General features: G+C 41.6%; 1 protein-coding gene across 6 annotated transcripts in view; it reads left to right on the top strand.

Annotated features, from left to right (window-relative positions):
- abr (ABR activator of RhoGEF and GTPase) overlaps positions 1-25,899 on the top strand; it is a 122,331-nt gene that overhangs the window by 42,508 nt on the left and 53,924 nt on the right. For 4 of the 6 annotated variants that reach the window (XM_004557278.6, XM_076889023.1, XM_004557279.5 and 1 more), the window contains exons 2-6: positions 3,894-4,066; positions 13,457-13,555; positions 15,339-15,524; positions 22,887-22,994; positions 24,163-24,223. In XM_004557278.6, coding sequence (XP_004557335.1) covers positions 3,894-4,066; positions 13,457-13,555; positions 15,339-15,524; positions 22,887-22,994; positions 24,163-24,223 — 627 coding nt within the window. Of the gene's footprint in view, positions 1-3,893; positions 4,067-9,674; positions 9,927-13,456; positions 13,556-15,338; positions 15,525-22,886; positions 22,995-24,162; positions 24,224-24,479; positions 24,558-25,899 lie in introns of those variants that run through there. The other 2 variants (XM_004557281.5, XM_012920817.2) reach the window with 2 other exon arrangements.

Below are 25,899 nucleotides of genomic sequence, written 5' to 3' on the forward strand. Positions count from 1 at the left end.
TCTCCCCTACAGTCCTTGACCCCAAAGCTACCTCCTATTTAATCACATGACATTTAGAGTTTGTCCCCATTTTAATCCTCTAAAATATTGGTGCATGCACGTGTGGGGACCTCCCTATTGAGCAGTTAAAAACAGGTTAGGGCTGATGAATCCTCTTTACTGAAAAATTGCTTTTCGTGTGTTTGTTTACCATGCACGGGGATTATCAGGATGCATTAGCTGACTGAGGTAGCCCACATGTTAGATTTTCAGAGTGTGTGCAGATAATCATGTGCACGTGCGGACCTGCTTCTGATTCGCGCACATTCAAACATTGCGTTTCCAGCACCAGCTCCAGATTCTTGGACATCATCGTCTGGGCAAATTAAACTTACATTTAAGTCAGAATATTATTTGCATTTACACTGTGTGCTATCTTTGCTTTACACTGTTTCCCTTTGTGCTGTAATCTACAGCTTTCAGAGAAATTCCCCCACGTTAGTCACGACGTACTGTGATCAGCACTGGCTGTGCGAGACATGTTACGATGAAGGACCTGTATTGTGAACTTTGCAGTATACAAACAGTTATATGAATATTCAAATCAGAAAACAACGACTGTAAATATCATGGTGTGATAAAAGTCTGTCTGTCTTCTGTACAGATATGGAAATGTAGCTTTGGCAGTTTAGAGTAAGAACTCTGTAAACTGTAGAAATGACTTATACTGAATGTTTGTCTAATGGTAAATTTGAACTTCCTATGTGGAAGTAATGATTAAATCTTCTTTTTTCAGTTTAGTTCATTGTCTTTTACTTTGTTTGTCTGTGTTCATTTTGGCAAAAGGTTGTCATGGAGACAACTTCTATCTACCACAAAGGTATTTTTAGGTAATTTGGCAAGTGTTTATATTTCTCAATGTGGACAGATTTTACCAAAGTAACAGCACTGCAATAATGAAAGATACAGGTATACATGGCTAGCATGAGAACACTAGGTGTGGTGCGGTGACTCATTAGCTTTGTGGTTTGTGTGCTCTCATTGCAGCTGGTGCTCTAGTAGTTATCAGTGTGTCCAGCATGTCCCCACAGGGCTAACTTATGGTCAGTGTCACCACTGACGTGGTGTTTTCTGCTAACGTATGGCTGTGCACAACCTTTATTTATGTTTCCTTAATGTCCTCAATTATGTGTATTGCATCTTGGTCTGATCTCATCAGTGAAAGGCAAAGCAACAGCAGCGAAGCGCAAGAGACGTGTTCACAATAGCCTTTTCTTTTCTTTCTGTGTTCTGCATTAATGTGGCTAATCACAGATAACGAGTACAAATATTGACCACTCACAGTGAATTGCTCTGAGTGATTCACACAAACACCAGTTGGTTCTAATGGCACACATTAGCTTAGCGCACGTCGTGTTCACCATTATCAGATAAACAAATGTGTGTCAGCTCAGGCAACTGTAAGTAAGCACAGAAGTGCACGGAGCCAAACGGAGCAGAGTTGACTGTGAGCCCACTGGCTGTGCTTTGTCTCCACTGCTCCAGCTCTGCTCTCTCTAATCGACTGGCTCTCTGCTTGGCACAGCCGGGAATATATTTGTGAATGGTTACTTCTGCATGTTGATGTTTCTGCAAATAGACGTGAGTCATGGGCAACTTCTTTTTAAAAAGAGGAGGAAACCTCTGTGCTTGTCTAGACTCAAGTATTTTTGTTGAGTTATCCATCCGTCCTTCCAACTCGCAGTTAAGCTTCAAAACACCAGCCGTAAGCTGGGAGGAAATTTGAGGATTTGCACATTGTTGAGTGCTTTAGCACTGGCTAAGTGTCTTGGGAGTTCCCTGTATTTTTTTTCTTACATACACTCACGCAATTTAAGCAGATTAGCGAAAACGAGCCGGACAGCAGGCCAGAAGGTGTTCAGAGGAGTCAGAGAGAGAGAAGAGATGGAAAGACTGAGAAAAGAAAACCGAATGCATGCACAGGTGCATATTGGAAGAGCCGATCTTTTCTATGGCACGATCACAGCACAGTTGGAGTTGGACAAATGAGTTTACATCAGTGTTTTTAACTGCCTTCTTCACACTAATCACCATAATGCACTCTTGTCATCTAGCAGCACTTCGCATAATCAGTACTTGCTTCACTGAGTCAGCAAAGACCCACGTGCACCATTTACAAGCAACCCATATGGTAACTGTGACTCTCCATGGTCCACACACAAGCTAACAGATGGGTGGGGAGGGATTGGGAGTTGATTGACATGTCCAGTGATAGTGTGCATGTGTTCCCAGTGGGGATAGATCCCTGCTTTTATTTTTCAATTAGTTCTTGTCCAAAACTTGTTAGAGTTTTCTATCCTTTACGCACTGGTACAAACACACACATGCCCTCTCAAGCACATGAACACAGTAATAATCAAATGTTGTTGTCTTCTCACTGCACATTATATGTAGGCAGACAGGGACAGCTTCACAAGCTACAAGCTACAAGCTTCCTCCTCCTATTCCGAGTTCCTTAAAGATGCTTCACTGTATCAGAAAGCTAAATAGAACAACATCCTGGAAAATGTAACTCGATAATTACTTGCCTCTCTTTTAGTTTTGCATATGTGTCGTACTTTGTAGTTTATCATCCACAGCAACAGTCCACATCTCTCTTTTCTTCTACAGGATCTGACACTGGCTTTTTATATCTCCTCCTTTTTGTTATTCCACTGTTTTCTTGACCAGTGCTCCTTTGAAGGCAGGACAGGAGTCATTTCAGTGTCATTGTCGTTTCTTTCTACTGGAGCTGTCACTGCTACTCGGGCCTGAACACGAGCGTTGTCACAGGACATGGTTTTTGACCTCAATACTCCCACAATATGAAATAAGACTGCAGTATCACAAATACAAGAATGAAACTAGCAAACCAAAATAGAATTATAATCTAATCACAGATGGTTAGTCCAAAATGCATTAGCATCTATAATAGTAGTTGTTTTTATTTTTTAATTTATTAACCTTGGCTTGTTTGAATATTTCTTCTTCTTCTTTTTCATTACATTTATAAGATGAATCTATATATTGCTCTTGAAATGTATTTATTAAATTGCCGTGCTGGTTGGAAAAACGACTCTCCTGACCTGATCCACAGGTCGTTGTCATTGTGGCGTTTCAAACAAGTGTTGGCAACAGTGAAGCTGCAGTGCAAAAACACTTAATTAAAATAATTAGATGGCTAATATGGGTTGAGAATAACTTGGCTCTGGCTTTTAAAATGTAAACCATAGTTTTTTATGTCTCTGCCCTGGTGACACTCATGGCCAGGGGCAATTTGTTTTTGGGTTTCCTGGAAATCTTGAGTGGATTTGTCTAAATCTGGGACAAAGACTCACTTGCACACAATAATGTACTCATTAGATTTTGGGAGTCAAAGTTGAAGATCTATTAAAACAACAAAATGTCTGTTTAATGGCAGTACAAAGAGGGTTATACTGTACATACACAACAACCTAAATATGGTCAGATGTGTACCAGACCACCTCAGCAAGTGCTTTGAATAATTTGATCACTGATGATCTTTAATGTTTCTTGCACTAAATACACCATAACTTAAGAATTCATACAGTAATTATGACAACATTTTATAACAATATCTTGCCAAATAAAATATGAATGTTGACTTTTTACATTCATAGGGTAACACAGTGGTCAGCTTCACCCACACATCATGTTTTGGAAAAGCTTTCTTCTGGCATTTATTCATATAACCCCTCAACTCAAGGTTATGTAGCAGAATGGAGAACTTAATGCTGTATTGAGGAAGTGTTGGGCTGTTCCAAGTGGTGATGAAAACAGTGGAATGATTGCTTTGTTCTTTGGGGTGATTTGCTGATCAGTATATTTGTCTTTTTCTGTGTCCTGTCCTCCAGACTTTAACTATAACACAGATGGATACGAGGGGGACGCAGGAGAGGACGGCAAGTCCCAGGATGGCTCAGAAACGCTGCCCTTTATAGATGAATCGCCCACCATGTCACCCCAGCTCTGCGCGCCCCAAGGGCCAGATGGAGAAACAGTGTTGCCCACACCTCTGCTGGCTGGGGTAAGAACCCCACACACACACACACACACACACACACACACACACACACAAACTTATTTATTTTAGATTAAAATAGATCAGCCATGATTTGATTATCAAATGTACTTGTTTACGGTGTTGGTGTTGTTTACTTGTTGTTTGCTGCTGTAACTGGTAGCACAGGGTTGCTGGGAAGTCCAAAGTTATCAATAATCGACTTTTCTATCTAGATTTTGAGATGAAATCACAAACAAGTAAAAAAATCTGGCCAGAGCCACAGTAGCTGTCCTGAAGTGACTCGCCCAGCAGTGTGGTACACAGTCTGGCTTTGCAGAGCACTTTGCAGTGTAAGGAGTGTAAAGAGGATTGGCGATACAATCTTTGTTAATAATGCCAAGAGAAATTTGCTCAGTTCATGTTCAGAGTTCAGCATAACTGACATAAACCTGGTGAGGACTGCTACAATATAGTATCAGAATGAAGCACTGCAAGCCTGGCACAGGAAAACGGTGATCCTGATGAATATCCGAGGAGAGAGTTTCTGAAGACTGAAAGTGTTAATGCAACCAAACAGTTGTCAGAAGAATGACACAAAATCTCTCCAGGAATGTGTGTAACACAGGTTTCCACAGTGCAGAGGAGGCTGCCAAATTAAAAATAAAAGCCTTGCATGTCGGTATTTATAGATGATCAATTCCTATTGTGGAGTCTATTAAGTGATTTAACTTTACAGGAGAACAATTGTTGTGCAACTAGGAAGTAATATTTGAGAATTCATCCAATTTTAGTAATTGAAATTATTGACAGAAGGGAGCAGTTAGGGCATGTCGTGGTGGTTAGTACTGTTACCTCACGGCACAAAGGTTTTTAGTGCTCCCGTGTCTGCACACACATCCATGGGTTAGCTAAACTGGCCATATGTGTGAATGTGAGCATGAATGGTTGTCTGTCTCTGTGACAGACTGGCGACTTGTCCAGGATGTACCCTGCCTCTTGCCCAGTGACAGCTGGGATGATGACCTGTGAGGGGTGATGGTGTAGGCTCCAGCTGCCCTACAACCCTGAATTTAATACGTGGAAGAAAATGAATGGACTAGCATGGTTTTGGATAAATATTAAAAATAAAATGTTGAAGAAAAGATCATTCACCACACGACCCAGTAAACATAACTGGGTATATAAAAATATTGGACACAGTTTAAATGAAGTGTTCATTTGTGGCTCTTGCATTCTGAACTGTAAGATAATATGAGGTTTTCAGCCATTCAGCCAGGTTTTTCTCTTGGTATTAATGGTTGGAGTTTCACCCGAAACAATTATACTTTAAGACGTGAGCTGCCAGTTCTCTTTCTGATATTAGCCACAGATATTGACCCAGTGTACATTTTGCCACAGGAGCTCCCTGAAGCGCACTTCAGGATGTGTATTCACATCAGTTGGAAATGACCACTGACCCAGATGGGGTACGACAGCAACCGTCTGCTAGCTTGAATATAAATGGAATACACTGGAGTGCTGTTTGGCAGCACTTCAGTGTATTCTATACTCGAAGCAGAGTCTGGGGAGGAGGGGGACGACTCGGCGGTGAAGCCACTGATATAGTTAGACAGGCATTTGGGTTGGGTCAGATTTTCCCTCAGTTCACGAAGGCTCTAGATGCTGTAGGGCTGTCCTGGCTGACACATCTCTGCAATGTATGCGTGGACTAGTTCCGGGTGGGTGGGAAGCTGACCAAGGGCTGTCTTTTAACACTAGTTCTGTTGATGGTGTTTATAGACAGAATATCTAGCCAGAGGTGGAGGGTCTCTTCTGTGATGGCCTCAGGATTTCACATTTACTGTTTGCAAAGGATCTGGGACAAGTTACTGTCCCAGGTGGAGGAGTTTAAGTATCTTGGGGTTTTGTTCATGAGTAAGGGGAGAGTGGAACATGAGATTGACTGATGGATTGGGCTGGTGTCCACTGCGATGTGGTCACTGTACCAGTCTGCTGTGGTAAAGACGGAGCTGAGCATGAAAGTGAAGCTGTCGATTTACTGGTCAATCTACGTTCCTGCCCTCGCCTGTGGTCATGATCTCTAAGTAGTGACTGAAAGAATGAGGTCTTGGATACAAGCAGCAGAAATGAGATTCCTGTTTCCCAGTTGAGGCAGGTCGGGCATCTAGGAAGCCTTCTAGACCAGCGGTCCCCAACTCCCGGGCCTTGGACCGGTGCCGGTCCGTGAGTCGTTTGGTACCGGGCCGTGAGAGTTGAGGTTCAGGTGTGAAATGTATGGTTTTCAGGGTTTTTATCGGTTTTCAGCGTTATTTTGTTATCGTTTTTATCGTTAACTCTGTTTTCCTGGGTCTTTTCACGTGCGTTATGAATAAATCTTATTTTTTTCGGTACCGGTACTAGTTTTATTTTGTTGTATTTATCCGCGACACATTAAAGGCCGGTCCGTGAGAATAATGTCGGGCATAAACCGGTCCGTGGCGCAAAAACGGTTGGGGACCGCTGTTCTAGACTCCTCCTAGGCGAGGTATTCTGTGCATACCTCACCTAGGAAAGAGGAGGCCCTGGCCAAGACAAAGGACTCACTGGTGAGATTGTGTCTCTTGGCTGGCTTAGAAATTCTCAGTGTCTCTCCCCCCCCCGACTGAGCTGGCGGAGGTGGTGGGGGTGAGGGAAGTCTAAGCAATCTGTTGAAAATTTTTCCTGTTTACCTACAGTGTATAATTTGGAACAGGAATGCTGTAGGTGACAGTCTTTCCTGTGTTTTTTTTTTCCAAATTATCTGCTGCTGGAAATATGAAACACTTGGTGTTTTCAGTGGATTTTCACACTTAAGTCTGACAAATCGCTCAGAACAGCTGATGTGAACGCTCTCCTGATGCTTTCAGAATTCAGAATATTTTCTGAATGTGTTCATCGTCATGTTTCAGGGCTTGTAGTCCCGTCACACTCCCCCCCCCCCTTTTATGCCTCCTGGCTATGTGTGTTTGGATGACTGTCACTCGGTGCCCACTTAAAAGAATGTGACTGTGTGAAGGGGCGTAGCCCACGGAGGCTCAGCGGGAGCCGAGTTGACCCTGACCTGAACTGACCTTCTCACAGACACAGAGAAAAAAAAAAAGCTGGTAGGATTTCATTCACATGTCAGCAGCCTTTTTATCCACTGAAAAACAAAATACTCAATGACAACAGCATTGCTTTACATCTTTAGATCAATATGTTGTTTTTAAATTCATACAGAACACAAATGATCGTATATTCTTTCTGTATTAATGTATAAATTACCACAGCCGGATTGTCTCGACCTTCCACTCGCTTTACCGTCCCCTTTGAAGTCTGCCTGCTCTGTCTTACATTCGATCCAAGCAATATCACTGCACTATCCATGCATGAACACAGTATTGTAAATAAACAGTGGTCTTGTTAGGCTTCAATGGAGCTGATTGATGAATTATTCAGCTGTATTAATTGTGAGTGACTCTGAGCTAGGGCAGCTCATGTAAATGAAGATGTGTCTCCATCTAGTGGCTAGCTGGGATAAGAACAGAAAAATGGTTTGAGTGTTTAAAATATAAGAAATAGGAAATGAATTGTTCATAGTGCTGGTACATTAATGATTTCAGCCACAGAGGATCCTCAGTAAGATACTGTTGTTTTCTTTTTAGTTCTTCCCTGATCATCGTCTCTGCTAGGATGAGATTACTCAGCGTAGACAAGCTCAGCTGTTTTCTGTGTACAGTTGTATGTTAAAGTTTTGTATAAAGTAGCTTTTCAGTGATGAGTTATGATCAGCTTATTATTATTATTAATAATAATAATCAGAGGACTTAATTCGTTTTTCTATGGTGATGTGCAAAATTCTTGAGCAATCCTTGTTTCCTTATGTTTTTCTCCATTGCTTGCTTCTTGACGGGTTTTTTTAACTTGTGAATCATTCAAGCATAAATACAACACTTATTCACCGAATGAGTTAGTAGTGACAAAGAGCCAGGTTTAAATTGTATCTTTACTTAATAGCCTGTGGCAGAAACACATCAATTGTTCCCATTTCTTTAGTTGAATCTGTGAAATTGGCAAAGGCAGCATAGTTTGCAGTGTCCCTAAAATAAAATTGAGGAAACTTGACAAGCGGCGGAACAAAGAAGACGTGGCAGACCTAAAACTATATTTGTAGGAGAGGAACAGTAACTGAAAGTCATGTTCTTAAGAAACAGGAAAAAATCAAGCAGTGGCAAAGGCCTGACACAGGACCTGAGAGATGAATGCAGTCCTTCAGTTGATCCATCTACTGTTTATTGAAGCCTCATCAGAAGTAATGGAGGATGTCGACAAGCTGTTGTTAAGGAAGGGAAATTAAGGATGGTTTAATTTATGCCACATTACGCAAGAACAAATCAATAACAACAGGTCGTTTTGAGTGATGAATCCAAATTGAAATCATTGTTTATATGCACAGTGGAGGTCAGGAGTGTCTGCAGCCATCTTTAAAACATTTTTTATTTCACATCTGTGTATTCACACTTTTCAGCACCTGAATGAATTTGAGGAGCTGCTGTGAAAGCTTACTTGTTAAGAAGTCACTTGTGATGCTGCTGCTGCTAAAAGATTTTGTGGCTCTTATCACACACCGCTGTGCAGCCGTGTTCTCTTTCCGCTGAGTTTGCAGAGACCTTTCATCTGCTAAAGTGAGAGGGCTGACGGCTCCATGTGTTCAACACGACTAAAGTTAAATACTGAACTTAAATATTTTTTTTGTTTTATTTTTTTTTTGTATTACGCTCTAAAATCATACTTTTCCTTCAGAAGACAAGATCAGGACAGATTGTGCTTTGACCTCGAAATAAATACAAATATACATTAAGGAGGAGGTTCATAGAGCAGTTGGGGGTGTCCCTTCCTCTAAAATGACAAGTCAAGGTCAGGAACGGGGTGAAAGGGCATGGGAAGTGAATTGTATTCATTCATAAATATGCAGCAACTTAAACTTGGATGTTTGCGTGCAGATTACTTATATTTTTGGTTTCATTTTATTTCCAGTAACCACAGTTATTGATTTTCTGTCTTTGTCTTGCTGCACACGTTTTTTTTCCTTCTTTTTTTAGTGTATCATTTCTGTGCTTTGCCTTTGAAGCTGCTATAACTGTGTGCCCAGCGATCTATGTGACCTGTAATTGGAATCAGCCTCGCTTGCAGCACATTAGCTGGCCCTGGCTCAACGTCCAAGGCTTTCAGCAGATCAATAAAGAGACAATGGACAGAAAGAAAGGGAGAGAAATCAACCCTGTAGCGTGCGCTGATGAGAGTGAGAGAGCGAGACTGTTTGTGTGATGAGGAAGTGGCTTTTTGCCCCGAAGAGAACGGAAGAAAGAAATAAGGGACAAGAGAAGACTGACTTTCCCAGCGTAGCCCTAACAGAAAGAGACTGTAGCCATCAAGGAAGTGGCTGGATAGCATTTGTGGGGAGGGGAGGGGCGGCTGTAGAGGGAGGGCAGACCTCATCGACTGAGGTGGAACAGTGGCCACACACACACAAAGACAGACACACACACACACATATATAGAGCACACACAAACACCAGGAAGCCCAGCAGAGGAAGGGGGTGGGGTTGAGTAGGCGGGGTCCTCTCTCTTTCTGTCTTTCGGTGTCCAGACGACTTGATCTAAAGGGAAAACACTGATGTGTCCAGGCAGGCCCCGTAGAAGGAGATAGGAGGCAGAAAAGAGGAGAGAAGGAGGTGAAAGAAAGGAAAGGAAAGACAGAACCATGGAGGACGAAGAGGAGGAGGTGCTGTGCTATTTGGACAGGGTTCTGGAGGAGGAGGAGGAGGAGTCTGAATATGGAGATGGGGAGCTGGAGCCCATCACTACGACACATAGGCAGTTCAAGGTGAGGCATGAGCTGGAGAGGAGCTGGATGCAGAGGAAAAAGAGCGCGCGCAGACACATATACAAACACACACACGAACATACACATGCGTACACACTTTTGCAATACTGCCTTTCAAAATGGAAAATCCCAGTCAGTGTATTGGTGTGTTTGTGGCGTGACGTGTGCTTCTTCTCAGAGCCATCTGTGCTGCAAAAGTGTGTGTGTGTGTGTGTAAGAGTGTGAGAGTGACAGCCATTGGTGTGTCAGCATGGCCCGATGAGGCAGTGACTCTGCAGCGCATGTCTGTGCACGGTGCTGCTGCTTTTTAAAGCCGGCCGCTTTCTGTTTCTCATGCTAACTTCTGTGTTTGTGCGCCTCTGTGTGTACTCCTCCCTGCAGATGAACTGATAAAAAGCAGAGCTACTTTAAACTTTCTCTGCCCATTCAAGATATCAGCTCTTTTATCAGAGGGCAAAGGGCAACGCAGGAAAGCGCGCAGTGTTTGTCTGTGTGAAAAGCCTAGTTGTGACTCACAGAGCAGGTTGCTGTGGGAAAAAAAAAAATCACCTCATGGATTCCTCGTCTTGCCCTCTCGCCACACAGTAGCTCTTTGTACACAGCAGAGGGAAAATATTCCTTTTTCCTGTCCTTTTTTTTTTTCCGTTGAGTTATCACTTATTTGTTACTTAAAAAAATGAACTGAATATTTCTGCAACGTTTTGGTTAGTCAAAAGGACAGGACACCTTTTGTAGGTTATGATGTCATATTTTAGACCTCAGCTATTCTGAGATATCATTTTAATAAGAACGCAGTGACTGGAGACACTCTCGGTCTTTAAAATAAATATTGACCAGCAGTAATTCACATCACATCAAAGATTTTTCTCTTAGTTTCAAGTGTGTCTCATTTCTGGCTTTAGTTTTGAGCTTTAGGTTCTTTTAAAAGAATACGAGCAAAGAGAAAGGCTCAGAGGATTAAACTAAACAGATTTCTGGCCACGTGCTGCATTAATCTCTCATATTAACGTAAATGCAAGTAAGTGTCGGTAAGGACTTCCCTGACAGTTTATTTAACCAACAGAAAATGATCAATAGAAATCATCCCTGCCTCTCGGACTGATTTACTTTACACTGTCACGGTTAGCTGAGGAAAAACTGCCAATGTGTGACAGGCCTCAAAATAGGCCCTTTGCAGTCATCACATCGCAAGTGTTTGTTATCTTTATAGTCTTCAGCATTCGTAATAAAGCAGCACGTGTAAACGGCATATACTATAACACATACGGTAAATACTGAACCTTGATGTGCAGTATAATTTCCTACCTTAGGGATAACATCAGTGTTGGAACGTGCATGTCAGCCATGATTGGGTTAAATGATGAGGTCATGCCTCCTTCCTCATCTGGGCAGTCCTGGAGTGCTGATATCATTGTAAGGACTTGGTGGAATTAATAATTAATCTCTGCTCTCACAGCTGTTCTTTGGCCTTCTTTAAGGCACACATGTCGTATTTAAATGCCAATTTCTGGAGTTTATCGGTATTTATCTCTTCAGTAAGGGAAAAATGTCAATACAGCAGTATACCTAACCAGCTACACTGATAAGGTATGCAACACAATTCAATTCAATTTTATTTATATAGCGCCAAATTACAACAACAGTCGCCTCAAGGCGCTTTATATTGTAAGGTAGACCCTACAATAATACATACAGAGAAGAAACCCAACAATCATATGACCCCTCTATGAGCAAGCACTTTGGCGACAGTGGGAAGGAAAAACTCCCTTTTAACAGGAAGAAACCTCCAGAAGAACCAGGTTCATGGAGGTGCGGCCATCTGCTGCGACCTGTTGGGGTGAGAGAAGAAAGACAGGATGAAGGACATGCTGTGGAAGAAAGCGAGAGATTAATAACAAGTGTGATTCAGCAGAGAGGTCTATTAACACATGTTGAGTGAGAAAGGTGACTGAAACGGAAAAACTCAATGCATCATGGGAGTCCCCCAGCAGTCTACACCTATTGCATCGTAACTAAGGCAGGATTCAGGGTCACCTGATCCAGCCCTGACTATATGCTTTAGCAAAAAGGAAAGTTTTAAACCTAATCTTGAAAGTAGAGATAGTGTCTGTCTCCAAAATTCAAACTGGAAGCTGGTTCCACAGAAGAGGGGCCTGAAAACTGAAGGCTCTCCCTCCCATTCTACTTTTAAATACTCTAGGAACAACAAGTAAGCCTGCAGTGCGAGAGCGACGTGCTCTAATGGGGTGATATGCTACTAAAAGGTTATTAAGATAAGATACAATGCAATATACCTTAGATAACTTAAAAGTAAAGAAAAATATCTTTAAAAAACATATTTTTAAAGTGAATGGATTTATCTTAATTGTTGCTTCTAAATGAATGATTCTGTGTGAGTGTGAACAGTTGTCTGCCTCTGTGACAGTCCAGTGACAGACTGGCAACCTGTCCAGGGTGTACCCTGCCTCTCGCCCTGTGTTAGCTGGGATAGGCTTCAGCCCCCCCGCATGGGCTACCCTAATTTGTCTTAGTGGAAGAGAATTGCTGGATGGATGGCTGAATATGAAATTAACATACAAAACAGAGCATATGTCCATACGCTAATCAAACTTGTCGCATACTTTTGCGAGTCTGGCGTCACTAAAACCACTGCTGTTGTTATGCTGCTGGCTAACCATATGAAACTCATGAACACCCCCCCCCCCCTTCTTTCTCATAGTACGTGTTCCGATCATTACTGGCGAACGCTGCTGAATTAAAGCAATTCGAAAGTGAAACTTTGAAACATTTTTCTGTTTGATACACCTGTGCACTCCACAGTCCAGTATACAAAACCATAATTCCTTTTCAAATATTTTTACTTCACCTACACAGATATTGTGACATTTTGATTGTCACGCAAGTATCATCTACCACAGAGTCACTGTATCACTATGCCATTGTTGTGTATTGCATTAGTATCAGGAGTAACTATACGATTCCCACTGGCCAAATCATAAAATGTGGAACAGGGCAGTCCTTTATGACGAAGGAACGGCCAAAAGTGAGAATAATGTGAAGAAAGATGAAGTCTTCTGTGATCATGTTGGAAGTCCCTCTTTTGAAACCTGGTAATTTTGCTCTAATTATGAGTTCCCACAAAATGTAAACAGTACACTATGAGTGTGCCTTGGTCTGTGTTTCTCAGACATCAATAGGATGTTGACTTCCCCGACGTTGACGTCAAAATGCAACAGTTGCCTGGAGTCATCACAAATAGTTTTACAGAGGAAATGAGGTACTTAGATGTTTTCATAAGATTTCTAATAGGTTGCGCATTCTTTTATGCTTACGACTGTTTGTATCAATCTTGTGTTTACCTGATGTGACTGTTCCACTGGCACCATTGCAGGAAATAGAGTCAGGGTGCTTTCATGTGCCGTTAGTCAGAAACGAGTCTCGATAACAGGATTTTTGGTGAATGTATGTGTTCTATATGTGTATGTAAGCGAATAAAAGCATATTACAGCCAGGTCTGTTTTATCCTGCAGGGAGACATCGAGAAAGGACTGGAGATGAAGAGACTGGTGCTGTCTGGATTCCTGGCCAGCGAGGAGATCTACATTAACCAGCTGGAGGCCCTGCTACTGGTGAGACACTCAGACAAAGACAAACAAGTAACAGAAACAATGTAACAAGGCTCATATAACCACGTGAACATTGGAGTGCTGCTGCTGCTGTAGGCATTGGTGTGAGCTGTGAGACTATCAGAACACTATTAGTGGTCGATGGCCACACTTAAAGCAGGACCACAGATGCTGCACTTTAATGCAACGCTAACCAACCACACTTCCTCATGCTAAGTCGCTATGTCTCACAACCTGCTGATCCGGCCGCATGTTCTACTTTGGCCAATATATAGTCAGATAGATGCTAAATTAAGATCTACAAATGCGCACAACAATTATTGTGGAAATTCACCAGGGCAAGACCCTCCCCCCCTCCACACACACACACACACACACACATGCACGCACGCACGCACGCACGCACGCTTCAATTAGTCAGTAAGAACAAATGATTGCACTAACACTTGCTGAAATCTGGTCAGGCTCTCAGTTCCTTCCCTTTGAGCTCTTGGTGACAACACAACGACTCATCTCGCAGATCCACCAATAAAAAGTTTGTTCCTCTCCTCCTCCACTTCCTCAGTCATTCAGAGGCGGTCTAAAACAGGCACTGGGGCCGTTTGTTTTTATGTCTTTTTTTCCCATGTCTTTCAGCAGAATAATACACTTGCTCCAAACAGAATAGTCACACCTTACTCTCTGGCTGCATCCCTGGAAACCCGGTGTTTCAAAATACTGGATTCTTTCAACATCAGACAGTTTAATAAGCTGGTCCGATCCCCCCTGCTGCCAGGTTTCATACACTGGCTCTTCACATTCTGAGAGAAATGTTTCTTTATCTGGAAATGTATCATAATCATATTCCACGTCTTCAGGGTATTTGAAACAATAACATTATTCTGAACTTCTTGACTGGATTTTTCTTTTTTTTACTCTAAGAATATTTGGTAGAGTTTGTAAATGTAATGATTTTATTTATTTGTTTGTTTTTGTAAGACAACCAAGTAACAAGACGATCCCAATCAATGTGGATGATTGTGGTGATAAATTTGGAACAGTCTAGGAAGTAATTATCTTCCTGTACTGTGTTGGTTCATTTACACTTACTGGGAAGTAGATCACAAGAGAGTCTCTCTTTCCTATTTTCTTGATATAAACATGGGTTCATTAAAAATGTTTAAACATCACCTCAGCTGCTCCAGCTGATTTGATATATGATGACTATTATTTTCCACCAAGGAGATGAAATTTAGGACCACTAGTCTCCAAATACTTTCTGGTTAAATCTAATGAGGAATTTTCAGCCGACTGCTTTTGCCGTCTTACATAGACTAGGACAGACATATTGATTGTCGGTGCTTTTAAAAATAATCCAACCTGTCTCATGTGCTTTAATACAGTAGGAGGGTGACTCATGATTAGCCCTAGAGAGCTGACGTAAAAAGCCTTTCTGTTTGCACTGTAATTCAGAGCCATCGTCCCCACGCACGCCCAACATGACCAGTCTACACATCACTGTGATTAACTGAGTTGGCCTGCAATCTGCCCGAGTACAAACAACACAAAGGAGAAGACTGTCACCCAGATGAAAAGAGGCTCAGATTACATACTTATCACAGAGTGACGCATTTAGACGTTCCCTTTCTGGCACTGGTCCTAATAGGTCCTTTTTGTTGGCCTGATCAGATGTTAGGAATGATTTTAACACATTTTCTGTGTTCATCAATCTCATACTTTATATATGACTAATTTAGGCTAGAGTTTTGGCAGCCCCCCTTATTACCTGAGTCTCCTGTCTCTCCAGCCCATGCGACCCCTGAAAGCAACAGCCACAACCTCTCAGCCTGTCCTGACCATCCAGCAGGTAGAGACCATCTTCTACAAAATCCAGGACATCTTTGAGATCCACAAAGAGTTCTACGACGCCCTCCTACCCAGCATCCAGCAGTGGGACGAGAAGGTCACCGTGGGACATTTGTTCCAGAAGCTGGTGAGTCTGATGTGGGTGACACAAATGACAGTGTGCGGATCTTTTATTTCGCTCTCCGTCATTTGCAGGGTACATGTAAATGGCTGTTAAACGGAGAATTGTCAGGCTTCTCACTGTTTGTGCTTTGTGAATCACTTGTCTTAATTAGACTCAGTGTGCGTAAGTGACTGACGCGTGCCCCCGCGACTGTGGCCTGGGCACATTAGCAGAAAAGTTGCAGCTTCTGAACTATCACGCTGTCATACTTGCAGTGGATTAAACAGGTGCTTTCAGTACATAATGGAACAGCGGCACTGTAACGTGCATGTAAATGTGCCTGTGTGTGGAATTAGACGGTTTCCAGGCCTCGGCTCGTCACTAAGTTGGTTAGAGCGGTGTAATGTCAGATTTGCAGTGGATAATGTGATTTGAAGAGACGCATAACGCCGCGTATGTACGTGTGCTGGACAATGTTTTCTTGGTGGAATAAAATTAATCTGTATATAAGGTGTGAAAAGGCTGAGGCACCCGTCAGTAATTATTTAGTTGGGTGGACCAGTTTTAATGTTTTGGGAACACAAGCTGTGGAGTGGCTGGTGCCATTGAAATATACACCTGCACAGTTTGTACCGATCCTTCATTGTGAGTGTACAGACAGGTGGTAACACTGTGGTTTGTAATTTTCCTTGACTGGAAACTCTGCGAGAGCACCAACTGTCTTTAGAAAAGCGGGAGCAGAAAGCTTTAAGTTTATTTTAGCTGCTGGTAACAACAGGGCTTTGCTCTAAGGCTGGGAGCCTTGGACACAAGAAGTCAACAAAACCAAGTATATACTGGAGCTAGAGCTGGGCGATAGAACGATAACGATATGTATCGCGATATAACTTTTACTCGATAGAGAAATTAAGCTATCGCGATAGACCTCGCCGCTCTTGTCCTCTAAAAAAAAAAAAAAAAAAAAAAAAAAAAAAAAATCAGCCAATCCAAATTAAGTAGCACAGAGCCGAACCAATCACAGCTGCAGCGTCACGTCGCGTGACTTGTAACGTACAGCACAAGTGCCAAGCCGCATGTGTGTTTGTTTGGGAAGCAGCCAGCGGGTAATGGAGGAAATGAGTGTGCCGACTAGAAAAATCAACCGAGCGTGACCGAAGAGAAAACAGATAATGGTTCCAACGCCGGAGAGATTGTCGAACGGAAGAGCCATAGAAGTTCCGTAGTGTGAAGGTATTTCGGCTATTTCAAGTCTGACAAAAAACAGAGTAGCGTGCACTGTAAATTGTGCCGAAAGCAAGTCTGGAAATACAATGAACTGGTGCATGCGTCACACTGTGCGCCACGTTATTGTTTCGGTGAAATGAATTTCTACAATACTGTTAATTCTACTCTCTGCAGTGTTTAAATGCTTACATATACACACAGTTACTGTCCCTCCACACATACGACTCGGTTCTGCTTCTATGCCCCAGCTTTGTTTACTTTTTCCCACCGAGGCTTCTAGACTTCTGATTGGCCAACATTTCTGCACGGTTAGGAATCTAGCGCCACCTGCTGCTTTGGCATGTTCATAGCAGCGTTTTCCTTCATTTCTGCCTTTATGTGTGGACGGGATTATTTTTTAAAACGGAAACGGAAAATCTCCGTTTTCAAAAATACCCGTGTACGTGTGGACGTAGCCTCAGTCTCTGACTGGAAGCGCTAATTCGTCATTCGGCTTTTGTCAGACTAAAGTAACTGTTAAAACTGTTTGAAAAGCTCAGCTATACAACAAGGAGAGATTGAGAATTTCCTTTTAGTTCTCAGTTTATTTGATATTGACAAAAGTTAGTCAGTTTTGTCTGTTCTTCTGTAAAACAAACTAAGATTTATTTTTAGAATTAATATTTTGTTTCTAAGTGGAATTGACAATTTAGTCTGTTTCGTTTGTTCTATTTTGAAACTTAAACGCTTTAGCTGCTGCCTTTTGTGTAGTTTGCAATATTTGCCTTTATTTATCTGAAAAAGTCTCATGTTCCTTAAGTACATCTACCCTGTTGAACTTATTATGGGAAATAAATAATATAATAAATAAATAAAAACAAGCTGCTGATTATTTCACATTTTACTTGTGAGCAACGGCACATTTAAATCTTACAAATATAGTTATTTGGCTTATATCGTGATAGATATCGTTATCGCCTGAAATGAAAAAAACATATCGTGATATGAAAAAATCTCATATCGCCCAGCTCTAACTGGAGCCTTCTTTTTAGTCCTGTTACTGTAATACGGCCTTATTTTAGACTGCGATCAGTCATTACGTATCAGCATCAGAGGTCAAGTTTTCTGAAAATCTATTGAAAACAAAGATGTGACATAAGGTTTTAAAAGTGGTACCATGGATGCAGCTGCTTAAAAAGCTTGGTCAAGTTTGAATCCCGGTGACCTTAATCTTAATGTCAGAGGTCAACTTTTCAGAAAATCACCTAGGATTTTTAAATTTATACCATCGGTGCATCTACTAGAAAGAGGTTAATTCATTAAGATCTGATGTGTGATTTAAGAGTTCCTTTAACGTTCTTGATCAGTGTATATATATGCGTTTATCACACTGTTGAATGTATGTGTTCACATACCAGCCCCTTTGGTTTCACACCACAGAAGTGAGAACGTCGTTTTCCTTATGTTTTCATGGTGTCATTTTGAGGAACCTGGTAAGGTCATTCTAATTAAAAACACAGCTCTTTAGGGAGTAGATCTCATTTTCAGTTTTGGTTTTCAGGTACTTTTTGATGTAAGCAACTGTTATTCACCATGACTTAGTCAGACGTGTGAAACTCAGCGTTTGTTTGTGATGAAGAAAATGTTAAATAGACTTTAAGAGTTTTTACTTCGCCCATGTATAGGACATTTTTAAAGCTTGGATATTAATAATAATATTTCATTAACAGCTTGATGTTTATCTTTATGATTAAAACATTTGATGAAGCACTTTAATTAATAAGAGGAAATGATGAATATTCAGAGATGAAATATGTTGGTGTTAGTGAAAGATTTAACAGGAGAGAAAATGAGCACAGTTTTGATACAGTTGTTTAAACTCCTATGAGTTTAAGTACTTCTATTCAACAGACCCCTCCTCACTGTGGACGGCCAGCGCTAAGCGGCACCTATTAGTGTAGTCATCAGCTCCCATCTGTGGTGTGTATTTGTGCGTACATGAATATGTCGTGTTTCAGCAAAACATTAGTCAGAGTGGCTGTGTGAGAGTGCAGATGGCAGTTTAATTAGCTGGTCTGCTCCCTGCTGCTCCTCGTCAGCAGTATGGGTGCCACTGGAGCAACAAGGACAGGCAGGGTTACAGAAAACAGGCCGAGACGGGGATAAAGACCTGCTTCAGGTCCAAGTTTGTTTTTCACTTTTCTCAGATGAGAGAAAGGCTTAGCTATAGCCTGTGTCTGCAAGGGATGCATTTGTCTGAGCGAATTATTATAGTCCTAGTCGCTCTAGAGGCACAAAGTAGGAGAGGTTCAATTTACTGTGGATGTGGTGCTGATAAAAACAGTACCACAACTCCATCTTTTACACAGTAGTCACTATTAACTATGTATAGTGCAGCCACATAATAATGTTTTTAATCATATATTTGCTGATGGATTTTAGTAGCTGGTTATTTTCACAGCAACTGAAGCTTACTCAAATTCAGCACAGGCATTAAATATTGCAGCCAGGCTCAGTTGTAATAGCTTTAGAGAATTTAAATTAAGCCTAATCGAAATTTGAGCAAACCTGAAAAAATACTAGCAAAGCTAGTTTCCCCATTATGTTGGGCGTTCACCCTCGTGTTTAACACCTCAGACAATATCAAAGATGTACCTGTCTAACATGGTTTCACCTGATGTTTTTAAAGTCCCAATTTGTAAAACCTCAAGTTAGTGTTTCTGCCATCACTTTCTTGGCTGCAAAAAAAACTGGGTGTAACAAAGTGCAAGTTTAACTGTGAAACCACATGCTAATGACGTGTGATTGATAACTCGTTAGCCAATGAGCGTGCGTTTTCATACCACAAGTATTCTTCTATTTTAAAACATGGTACGACCAAGATTTTCAATTCAGACTTGAGTTATTTATCATATTTATTACTTATAATATTACTTGATGGTGTATTTCTTTCTTTCAGCATGACTTAAAATGAGTGACTGAGTCCTTAAATTCACCAGAAAATTTACAGATATCAAGCCAGAAATTTCTATGGGACCAGAAATCTTTTTTTTTCTTCTTTCTTTTTTTCTTCTTCAACCATAGATATCACCATGCGATATCCTCAGATAGAAAACAAGTCTAAGATAATTTTGGATTTACTTAATTCTTCTGACCAGGAAGCTACATGCAAGTTTTATACTGCCTGTTGCTAGCATGCTAATTGAGAGTTATGAATGTAACTAAGGTTTTGTGAATTATGGATGAACGTCTCTTGAGGTCAGGAATAATAGAATAAAACTATGAAGGCAAACGTGGTAAACACTAGAACAGCTTTAGATCAGGCAGATAACCATTTTACCATTGTCAGTAGTAGACTTTAGCATGCTAACACTCTATCATCTTGTAAAGTTGTAGCATTAGCATACTATTAGCATTAAGTATACCTTCATAGGTTTTTTTTTTCTTGTCCTTAGACTTATTTCGACATTATTATAATTTGTTTAGGAAAGAATAGTAAGAAGAGGGTAATACAGTGTTGGCTACCTTAAAGAAAGTAGACAAAACTTATACAAGTGCTAGATAATTAGAATTTTTTACGTGAGGTTTGAATATGAGACAAACACTGATTTCTAGGGGAAAATGTCTATTCCCCAACTGGTGGAGGTTATTTGCTCTCCATGGGTGAAATCTGTTAGAAAGAAGATGCCGTACCAAAAACTTCCAAGTAATTGCTTTGGTTGTAAGCAGTTCCCTTTAGTTTTTCATGTCTGTCTGCAAATACTTGCTAACTTCTAGCCGAGCAGTAGTGAAATGTGAAGAAATGCCTCAGCACCGTAGCCAACATGTTTCAAAAGGTGCAACTTTTATTTTGGAGGAAAACTTTCTCCATCGTGGCTCAAGAGTTGGCAGTTCGTCTTGTAATCGAAAGGTTGCTGGTTCGAGCCCGGCTCGGACAGTGTCGGTCGTTGTGTCCTTGGGCAAGACACTTCACCTACCGCCTACTGGTGATGGCCAGAGGGGCTGATGGCGCGATATGGCAGCCTCGCTTCTGTCAGTCTGCCCTCAGGGCATCTGTGGCTACAACTGTACCTGCTTTCACCAGTGTGTGAATGTGAGAGTGAATGAATAGTGGAATTGTAAAGCGCTTTGAGGGTCTCGAAAAGCGCTCTATAAATGCAATCCATTATTATTATTATTATTATTATTATTATTATTATTATTATTATTACTTCCAGTTTGCAAAACTTTTCACAGTTTTATTGCAGCTCAGAGAGTAGCTGGACAGTGTTTGAGGACAAGGCCAATCAAACTATGAACCCAGTGACCAAAGCAGTCACTTTAATTAAGAAAAAGGTGGTCGACTGGGGGAGTCACTGGCTGGTTGGCTTTAGGACTTTAGACCAGTCATTTCCCCAGCGACTACATCGACCTCTAGCAAGTGCTCACAACTGGTTGGGGAATACCCATTTCTAGGCCTGTGTGGCTGGTGCCTTATTCACATGATTCTACAGTGTCACCACGATTGTCACAAAATGGCAGCCAACTTAATGCCATGTGGTTTGTGGTCACGTGTTAGCAAAACCTCAAAAGTGGTTGCACCATTTTAGTGTGAGTGTTGTGGCTGACTTGATGGTACTCTGCACACACCTGTGCACAACTGTCTGAAGAAGGAAGATTTTATCTTGGCGATAGAGGAAACTGTGGGCCACTGTAGAAAACGGAGGACGTTGCACATATTGATGGACAATCTAATTGTGGAGTTGGGATTTTTAAACATAAAGAAAAAAGGTCTGCAAGCAGTGTGCTCGTATTTGGCATTGTTTGGAAAAGAACAAGACATATTGTTTGGTTACTGATGTCATATAATATTAAAGTTTTCATTCACTACATATGGTTCTTTTGCTGCTGTTGATCTTTGTTGCTTATAGCTGATCACTTGGTGTGCTTTAAAAGAGTGGCGAGTGCTCTGAAAACATTCACTACAGTGTTTAGTTGAGGGTTCGTGTTGCTCTCAAAGCTGCATGCAATTTTAAAAAAAAGGCACCTCTAAGCTGGCAAACGTGTCCATGTGGGTTTAAATAGTCCGTAGGCTCTTCTACCAGCTGAAAAGTCTCTCTCCTGTGTTTCTTCATGTTCTACTTCCCACGTTCACTTTCAAACACGACCTGTTGTTTTCTGTCCTGCCACTTTGACCTGTGATTTTTGTTTTCTAAAGCGTGGGCGTTTTGTCTGGACTGTGACTGACACCGCTTTCATACTGAACTCATGAAATCTCATAACGTCATTCTGCTTGGTTTGTTCTTTCCAGCCAAGCTGCCAAATCTCCATCTTTGGAAATTCAGCTATGACACACCGTGGTTTCTCTTTTCCATCCACAGTTTTGGTTTGACATAAAATAGTCTCCAGTTATAAATAGACAATCCACGCGTGGTGACATTTGTTTCACTCATTTGTAGTCAGTGTCACACATTACGTGGTTTGACGGTTTTGTCACATCACATATTTGTGTCCTGATGTTTCCCTCCATCGATTGTTGCTATAACATGTTTCAAATGCCGCATGAGGCTGCACACTTCCCTCACGTCTTTGCTTTTGAGCCCAACTTTCTACTTCTCACTCCGAAGGGAAGAGGAAGGAGAGGAAATGAAAATAAGAGGACATGGAGTTTAAGGACAAAAGTCTTACTCATGCACTCTATTCAGCTGAATCCAATCTCATTGCTTTAATAGGATGCAGTCAGCTCTTCAGCCTAGGCATTCAAGCATAGCTGTAGCAGGATGCATATTCATGCACTGCTGGTCTGCAGCTTGTGTTACAATGCACATACAGTGCTGCAGAGAGAGGGGCTGTTAATGAAAGAGAAGAGGATAGAGAGGGAGAGGGACTCAATCAGGAGGGACTGCAAAGCGCTGCTAGTGAAGTGGCTTTATGGGAATGTGATCAGACTATATGTGTTGACTCAATGAATTTAAATTGAATTGGAAGTGATCATTTAAGGTGAATGCAAAGTAGGGCTTGCTGAATTTTATTTTAGTTGCCATCAGTGCAATGACATACTTGTGTTGACTTCCCGAGTCTCCGGAGTTCATTTAACAATTTGAATAAAATGAGAGAAGACCAAATGCCATCATCGTTGTCTTAGTTTGCCTCACACCTTCTCGTTGTTGTTTCCTGAACGTCTTTGCTTCTGCTTTCCTCCAGGCCAGCCAGCTGGGCGTGTACAAGGCCTTTGTGGACAACTACAAGGTGGCGCTGGAGACGGCAGAGAAATGCAGCCAAGCCAACAGCCAGTTCCAGAAGATATCTGAGGTGAGTTCAGCCTCCATGATTTTAAACAACGTGTAACAAGAGAACTTTTAAATAGCAAACATGTCATTTTGTTGCTATGTACTGCATTTTAACATCAGCATATCAAACTTGGCGCAGTAATAATACGGATCCATCAAACCTCCCCTTCACTGGTCTCAAGGGTCTTAAGCCATTATATGAATTCTCTTCAGTGAAGAGAACAGGAGAACAAATAGATGACGACACAAACCAGGCGAGTCGAAACGTCCTCTTTTTGGCAGGAAACAGCAGTGTTTATGGGAAATGTGGTCTTATTTTGAGGAACCGTTGTTGAAAACACAGTTAAGAGGTATTTGTGTTCAAATGTGCTTGGGACAGCACTTAGCCAGCAAGCGTATTAGGTAACAGAACGATGAGAGGTTACATTCACAGAAAAAACATCCAGGCTAGTCTGCGTTTACTGTACGGTACGACTACACGCACTTGAAGCGCAGAGAATATTTTGAGCGTTCAGAACAAAAGAGTATGTGTATTTGGGGATTGCTGGGAAGGTGTCAGTGATGTTAATTAGCTGAAAATGTTTGTGGCAGAAGTGACTGATAGTAACACAACCTCTCATGCCCCTTGTTTACATGCTAGCTTTTCACGCCTTAGGTCAACACAGGATATAGTTATAGATTGTTCCTTATTGTTAGGTGTGTTCAACAAAGATCGAGAGGCAAAGACATTACAGTAAAGGAAAGTGCTTACAGAATCTAACTATGATTATCCATCTTCATCATCCTTTAAGGAGCTTGGGCATCTTTCATTTTTAAGCATCCAACTTTCCACTCCCTGTTATCTTATACACCAGCAAAGGGTACATCTTTCACCATCTTACGATGCTGTGACTGCAGCCATTCCCCAACTCTCTGTGAATGGTACTCATGGCCAATGATCAAATCTTTGATCAGTGGTCATTTGCCTATTAATGATCAAGAAACGGACCTTTTCAGAGGTTTGTTGGTGGTATTATTTACTTAATGGGAAACTTGTGAAAGTTCCCGTGCCCAGTCTTTTTCAGCTGTCTCAGTTGGATGCACTGATCCTGTACTTCCATTAGTTCAGCCTCAGCCAAGCAAGTGCAGCACAATCCTGTGAGTGTGCACAATTAATTAAATTGATTATTCCACTCTTTTATGTCTTTCAGAACCTCAAAGTAAAAGGTCCTAAAGACTCCAAAGTCTGTACAACAACTAGTTCAATGGAGGGTAAGTTGGTGTTTGCTTGTATCTCTATGCGTGCGTGCGTGCGTGCGTGCGTGCGTGTGTGTGTGTGTGTGTGTGTGTGTGTGTGTGTGTGTCTAGGCTGGATTGCTGTTTTAAGATTCCAGCCCTGCCTCTTCTTCTTGTGTATGCAGTGGTGAGCTCTGGGAGGCAAACTGGTGCATGTGTGAGTCTGCTCTCTCTCTCTCGCTCTCCCTCTCTCCCTCTCTCTCTCTGTGCCTGAGAAAGGAGGCAGTGAGCAGGAGTGTAGAGTGAGGAGAGGAGAAGAGGGATATGGAGGTGCTTCTGGTCCTCAGACTGTGTTGTAACTGCACATACGGTAACGACTGCATGTTATGAGCTTCCCGCTTTTTGACATCGGGTATCTGTTAGGACATCTACAGCTTTTACGGCGCTTATGATAGACTGTGTGGAGGCAGTTATTAATTAGCTGTCAGACTGACGTTTGGACTTTTGTGCTCATGCTTGCTGAGGAATTTTGCCTTTTCTGAACATTTGCATGCCTGTGATGAGCTTTTTGAGTGATGAGCCTCTGGAGTGTGGTGTTCACTCAGTCATATACGACTGTCTTTCGATCATATAGAACATACAATAGAGAGCATCTTCAAAATGTATCTGTCTGTTTACAAGCTGGGCACGTTTAGTCTGTATAAGGACTGCTGGCCCCAGGCTGCTCCTCGTACAGAATACTTATCTCAAGAGGATTGGAACGTGTGTGTGTGTGTGTGTGTGTGTGTGTTTGAGAGGTTGTCTGTCGCGGTACGTGCCTGTACTCTGCTGGCGCCTTGGTAACTTCGGCCGTTTTGGGGATTGCGTTCAGTTTGGTGGGTAGAGCTGTAGACGGTCATTAGCAGATAAGATGAGTAGACTGTGCGACTCTGTCGGGCTGAGAGTGGCTGGGTGAGTGTTCATTCTTCAGATTTCAGTGGCATGTACCTGTGAAGTGTCTGTTAATTTATGCATTGCAGATGAGGAATAATCAACCTGTCCCAGTTGTTTTATTCTTTCTTTTCTCATCTTTCTTGTTTTAGAAAGTACTTTACTTACTTACTAGATGATTTTAAAATGACGTCTTTGGTTTGCTGTAGTTTCACATGGCTGCTATGTGTCATGAAACTAGTCTCATATGCCCTTAACAATCAGGGTGTGTCAATACCCAAGGCACTTCCTTTGATTGCTGTTTATATTACAGTACATTAATTACCTGGTGGGTCAGCCGAGGGGTTTCTCTATCTTAACTTTGCAACAAATGCCTCCTCTATCTACTCTCTTTGTTTCTTTTATTATTTTCCCCTTGTTTCTTTTCTCTGCTCAATCAGCTTTTTTTTTAACTTTCCAAAGTATTTAACAGGATCTCAGCTACAGTAAATGGCTGATAGGTTGATAGAAACACACATACCTGCTCAAACAAGAATCTGATATATTTTAAATGTAAATGGGGACTCATGTCCTACACCATGACCATTTTCTCACTTTCTCTTAATCCTTCTTTATTTCCTTCTGTGTTATCAGTTCTGTCCTGTCCTTCTCACCCTCCTTCACAGGCTTATGGCTGGCATTGGTAGCTGAGAGTTTTGCCAAAATACTGAGGCCTGAAACCTGGCAGTCCTAACTGAGGACTAAAAGTCCTGTCAAACACTTCGCCCACATGGTCAAGCACC

This window comes from Maylandia zebra, linkage group LG10 (assembly GCF_041146795.1).
Source record: "Maylandia zebra isolate NMK-2024a linkage group LG10, Mzebra_GT3a, whole genome shotgun sequence".
Lineage (NCBI taxonomy): Eukaryota > Metazoa > Chordata > Actinopteri > Cichliformes > Cichlidae > Maylandia > Maylandia zebra.